The sequence below is a fragment of the Bidens hawaiensis genome, unplaced genomic scaffold (genome assembly GCF_021521415.1).
Source record: "Bidens hawaiensis isolate Kalapana, Puna unplaced genomic scaffold, B.hawaiensis_p1.1 tig00023205_1, whole genome shotgun sequence".
NCBI classification, from domain to species: Eukaryota; Viridiplantae; Streptophyta; class Magnoliopsida; order Asterales; family Asteraceae; genus Bidens; species Bidens hawaiensis.
The window spans coordinates 266170-272171 of NW_027493634.1; the positions used below are offsets into that span (position 1 = coordinate 266170).

Consider the following 6002-nt stretch of genomic DNA (forward strand, 5'->3'; position numbering starts at 1 on the left):
TTCGATAAAACATCTCCTAAAACCCTAAAAAAATAAGGTGTTTTTAAATTTCGTTTTTTTATCGAACTTGTTTTCATTAAAGTAATTGTATTGACTTTTGAAGTATTTAAAAAATAACGAACATAAATTCTTTTAAAAACCACGACGTTACGTACCGTTAATTTTCCAAATCACCAACTTTTATATAGGTCGGTTTCGAAGATACAGTTTCCTATTTTATTAATCCAACCGATCAACTTTTGTATTTCAAAATTTAAATACATTGATTCATACACTCTATTAATACAACCAATTCCTTGCATATCACGCAAACCGTAAAGTCGTAAAACCTAATCATCTCACCATCATTCAACCTTTCACGAATCCACGATCATGGCAGAATTGTCTTCGAAAAATATTCATGACATCTTTTCAAGAATGCCGGTGAAATCCCTGGCTCGATTCCGGTGTGTAAGCAAGCAATTCCGCAACTACATCAACGATCCATATCTCGAATCCATGCATGCCAAACAAGCGACTTCGACCGATCCGATGCTCATCATGTTCCATCAATTCGCATCAGATCTTCCCAACTCAAAATGCACCATCAATTTCTTGGAACATAAAGAAGACGCAGGCGGTTGTACCCAAGAAGTGAGAAAGAAGCCACCAGTTATGGATTTTATGTGTTTAAAATTACGTTCTAATGACATAATCCTAGGTTCTTGTAACGGTCTACTTTATTCATCACAACGCCACCGTGACGACGCCACCAATTTGGTTGTGATCAACCCACTAAGGAAAGAATGTCATGAGTTGCCACCCATGAAGGCAACATTCCATTATGTCCACAAACAAAAGCGGTCTCGTGGGATTGATCGTGAAGAGTCGGACCAACTATGTGTCCAGGAGCCAAGCGGGCTTGGTTTCGATGAGTCAACCAACACCTTCAAGATGGTGTGTGTTGCGTTAAGAAAGCAAGATAAGCCACCAAACTTTGATCAACTGGAGGAGGATGTATGCACCATGGTGCATGTTTTGGGCACGGATTCGTGGCGAAAAATACCACAAGTCCCGTCTTTTCCGATAACCGGTGAAGGCGTGTTTGTTAAGGGATGCTTACATTGGCTAATCAGGTAATAACCTTTGATGTGGCTAAGGAAGAATTTGGAGTAATCAATCCTCCTCAAGAACTACCAGCTTCCGGTTGGGTTAGGGAGCAGCTGGTTGATTTACATGGTGAACTTGGATACGTGTATCAAATTGTTAACCTGGGCGTTGAGGTGTGGGTGTTGAAGGAGAGAGGGTGGGTGTTGCACTGTCAGTTCGAGCATGAACCGCCTCTTCTTTATGGTTTCCTAAAGGTTTTAGGGCTTTGGAACAAAAATGGAGATGTGTTAATGATAGATATTGGGAGGAAGATGCTTGTTTACAACTTAAAAAGTCGCGGTTTGTATGAAGTATGCTTCGATGGTTGGGACGAAGAACCCACAATAGACATAAGATTGTATGAAATTAGTTTGTTTTCAACTCGTTATTCATTAAAAAACCTGATCTAAAAAGTTGTATTTTGGCTTCATAAAAAGTGACTGATTGTTTGTTACGTTTTATAGCAATTTGGCTTATCTTATGTTTATAAAGTAACTATATTTGTGGGTTTATCTTGATTTGGGTTAATGAAGCCTTTTAATAGTATGTATCTATTAACCAGCTACTGAAGGTTTGTATTTAAGTAAACTAAAATATGGTTACACGTCTTAGGAAAAATCCGAAGTCATTGCATATTTAAACTTCATGGAACTGGAACTATTTTTTACGGAGTATAATTTTTATTCAAATGAATGTTGGTCAGTTGCATTTGTAACCCAAAAAAAAAGTCAAAGAAAAGATGGAAATCACTGGTTACATATTATAATACGGTTGAAAGATAGGAAGATTACCAAAAAAGGGACCAGCTTCAACATCTATTTTACAAATGCATCATTTCACTTTTCTTTAATTAAGGATTTGTTTCAGTCACTAAAAGCTTATACATGATACATCGTGTTGCAGACAAATTAAATATGTTGCTTTAAATAATCTTGAAGGCCGGTATTTAACTTGATGATTAGTTAGGCCCATTTGATGTAATAATCAGAGACGGATTCAAGAATTTTAGTTAGAAGGGCACAAATAGATAAGGTAAACAAATGGGCCAGTCAAAGAAAACATTAAAAATAAACATGACAAAAAAGAACGGGTCGAGCCAATTTAAAAATGATTAGTTTGGCAATCAAAACTCAAAATTATGCATGTTGCACTTCTTTTCTTGACAAGCTAAATGAAACTTTCATAGAGTGGGAAACTAGGAAGTAGCTAGTGTCCATGTTACAAAGTACCAACTAAAACTAAAAACATCCAATCCTCCCAATTAATGGGAGACCAAAAAACAACTAGAGCATGAACCCATGAAGTCTATCCAGAAGCACCTCCATCAGCAACAAAACCGTCTGCAGACTCGAGATCATGGACACCTTTTCCTATAGCAGGCCCTATCAATATTTTCCGTAAGGCATACTTTCAAGAATCAATCGTCTTCTTATCGAATTCCATTGGACCAGCAGCCACAGACCCAACAAAAACACAGCACAAACTCAAGAGTCAACGCATTAACCCAAATCATTTTGTAAAGAACACAAACCGCACACGGCCTAACAACTCACCCACTTACGATAGCCGGGTGAAGACAAACCGAACACTTGTATTCCGCAACTGTTACAAACTAACATGACACCTATTTAAATAGATGGCACAAACTGTTAATAAAAATAATCTGAAAACAAGAATAATCGATCAAGAAGGTGATCAGTAACAAAACAAGTTCATTGGTATTTCATCAAACAGTTGGAGGGCATCATGAAAAAAATGACTAATTATATTATCTAAATCAAATAAATTGGAGAAGAAATCATGTACCAAATTGCACATATCATCGAGTATGAAGATAATTGGAAAAAAAGATGAAAGAAAAATAAATTGGAAGGATTATCAGGTGCATTTGAATCGTATCAAGATCGTTGCCTGCAATTCAGAGTCAATTTCAAATCAAACGGGTTGAAGAGAGGCTACAAAGATTGTAAATCGAACCTAGAAGCGGCTTCGACTGCGCGAGGTTGGGGTTTCAGGGGTTTTGTCTGAGAAGTGAGATTTGAATAATCTCCCAGGCCCTCACTTTTTTTTTTCAAAACAGCAATTTTTTTATATGAGGTCATAGCACTTTTTAATTTAAAAGTCTCTGTGCTATGTCAGACTATGATATTTTAATCGATCTCATGCTAGCTTCAAAGTTTGGTATAGACGTTTTCCCTGATAAACCATACTTTGGCTGCCACTTGACTCTCGTTGTGCCATCACAAGAGTAGAACTCTCCGACATAACACACGGGGGACTAAAACTCGAGTGAGATCAAGATTCGAACTGACAACCTGCAAGCCTCCTACCACTAGGCCACAAGTGGTGGATCTGTGCCCTCACTTCTGATTTTGTAAATTAGTTTATTATAATTAATATTTTATAAATTAATATTTCAGATATCCAAATTATTTTAAATTTTTAAAAACACTATTCGAATCTGATAATTCGGATTTGATTTTGGGTATTTTTGCACATCACATGCGCACACATATACATATACATATACGTATACATATACATATAATATTATTTAATGGGGTTTGTGAAAATTAGTGTTGTAAAAGAAATGAATGTTTTAAAAAAATAGTTTGAAATATGTTGTGACAATTTATTTAAGAGTTTGCGGATGTATTGCATTTAGAAGAATCTTCTATGTTAGGATTAGAATTTGGTGTGCCAAAGAATGCATGTAAAGCAATGGTTGGTTCAAAATTATAAAAGTTATGGGTTATTTATCCTATTTTATTTGAACAACGTTAAGAATACTCACAAAATCTGAGTGAGGCTTTCTCAGACGAGATATTAACGATCTATTTTGACTCTGAAGCTTGACTCACACAGGAATATCATCAATGAGAAAACTCATCGATGTGAGAAAAATACCATTGAGTCAGTGGGAAAACGCGTTAGAATCTGAGACCATAACAACTCCAAGCCTTAACCTGATCCCTTACGCAATTGAACAAGCATGTCAGCTGCGGATATTTATTGGACTAGCCAGTAAAGATGTCGTTGATGATTTTCTCTAAATAAATAGGAAAAAAAATACTAAAAACAGGTTGGTTGGCTAACTTTTTCCTCTTCTCTTCTTGAAATATATTTAGATAGCTTTGTTGTCGATACGCCGATGCTTAAGCATCTTTGAGCCTAAACATATTGTTCATGCAACTTTGATAAATGCTTAGACACATTTATAGCATATACATTGATACTTAGATATATTTGGAGCCTAAAGTAACGGTCTGATCATACAACCTTGAAGAACATATAGCCACCATTGTAGTATATAAACCGATAAAACACATTTGGAGGCTAATGCTATTTTTCCTTGCCTTTCTTTATATACATGTTTTGTCCACTTTTCTATTTTAGTAATTTCCCTACGTGGTCTCAGACATGGATTATTCATTATTCTAAAACTCTATTCAAAAGACAAGATGATTGATTTTGCATGTCATGCACTAGTGACTAATCTAAATCTACCAATTTGATCAAATCATTAACAAATTACTATTTTAAACTACCGGTCAGCCAACCTCATTGCTTTAAAAAAAGCCAATTCTATGACTTGCCAAAAAAACATAAATAATTATGCTAAAAATAATATAAACAATTATGGACTTTATAGTGTTGGTTTAAAGCTAGATTAATTCCAAAGAAGATCAAATATTACAATAACAGTACAATCCATGAACACACCCGATAAAAATCATGTACTAATTATAATACACAAGTAACCATTAAAAACATTCATGCATGCATGCATACTTATTCATAAATCTTACAAGAAATTAAACCATAGTATTGTTTATTTTCGATCTCCACCACCACCACCTCCATGCCCATACCCGGACCCATATCTGCTTCCGTCTCCTGAACCACCTCCACGTCCACCACCACCACCACCGCCACCGCCACCGCCACCACCACCTCTTCCCCTACCTCCTGAACCAGATCCAGCATGAGAACCAGCATACGAGCCGGCTTCTGATCCTGCTCCTCCTCCTCCTCCACCCGAGCTTGAGCTAGAACTCGAGCTCGAAGAGCTAGAGGACGAGCTAGACCCACTGGAACCCGCGCCTGCACCGGATCCTGAACCACTTCCACCAATCCCGATCCCAACTCCAACACCTACACCAATCCCTCCCAAATCCAAACCCAAATCCTTTCTTGCTACTCGACTCTCACACATGACGACTAAACTCGAAAGTAGAAGCAAACTAGCCAAACTCAATGCCCTTAGTTTCCTCATATTTGCACCGATATAATTGGTTAATCAGTACGTTTATTGGTTGGTGACTCCTTTGAATGCATATATGGGTCTATTTATAGTTGTTAAGAGGCGTGGTGAATAACTACAAAAGTGAAGCGGAGGACACATAAAACATGGATTCATGATTAATAATATTTCGGTGTTGAAACGTGGTGTATACAATGCCAGATTTCTGTATGTCCCCACCACTGTTGAATTTCGAAGTTCAATGATTTTCTTCAACAACCACTCGCATGAACTTGACTTAAAAAATTGTCCCGCTAGTATATAAGTTTTTCTTTTTAATATAATATTACAAGTCAAAAACACTTTATATCAAATAAAAGAAGTTCTATTTCATATGATAACCACAAACATAAGGGGGCGTCCGGATTTTTAGTTAAGGTTTATCACACAGTTTATGATTATTTGTCGTTGTAATGGTAAACTGAAGAGGTACAATAAGGTTTTTGGGATAATCACGTTAGGCCGGCCATGGGGTACTTAAACGCCCGGCCAATATAACTTAAGATGACATGATAATTTAAATATGTATTAAATCACTCTCCACTGGTGTTAAATTTGTTAAAAAAGTTCA

General features: G+C 36.6%; 1 protein-coding gene and 1 pseudogene across 1 annotated transcript; one reads left to right on the plus strand and one right to left on the minus strand.

Moving 5' to 3' along the window:
- Positions 1-363: 363 nt before the first annotated feature.
- Positions 364-1626, plus strand: LOC143567048 (F-box/kelch-repeat protein At3g23880-like; annotated as a pseudogene).
- A 3156-nt stretch (positions 1627-4782) lies between these two features.
- LOC143567049 (uncharacterized) lies at positions 4783-5588 on the minus strand. Its single transcript, XM_077053572.1, has one exon. It carries the CDS (start codon positions 5402-5404, stop codon positions 4961-4963), a length of 444 nt encoding a protein of 147 aa, XP_076909687.1. The 5' UTR covers positions 5405-5588; the 3' UTR covers positions 4783-4960.
- Positions 5589-6002: the final 414 nt, after the last annotated feature.

Bases quoted from the DNA above. Each gene is read 5' to 3' on its own strand.
- LOC143567049 (XM_077053572.1), bottom strand. From the start codon at position 5,404: ATGAGGAAACTAAGGGCATTGAGTTTGGCTAGTTTGCTTCTACTTTCG.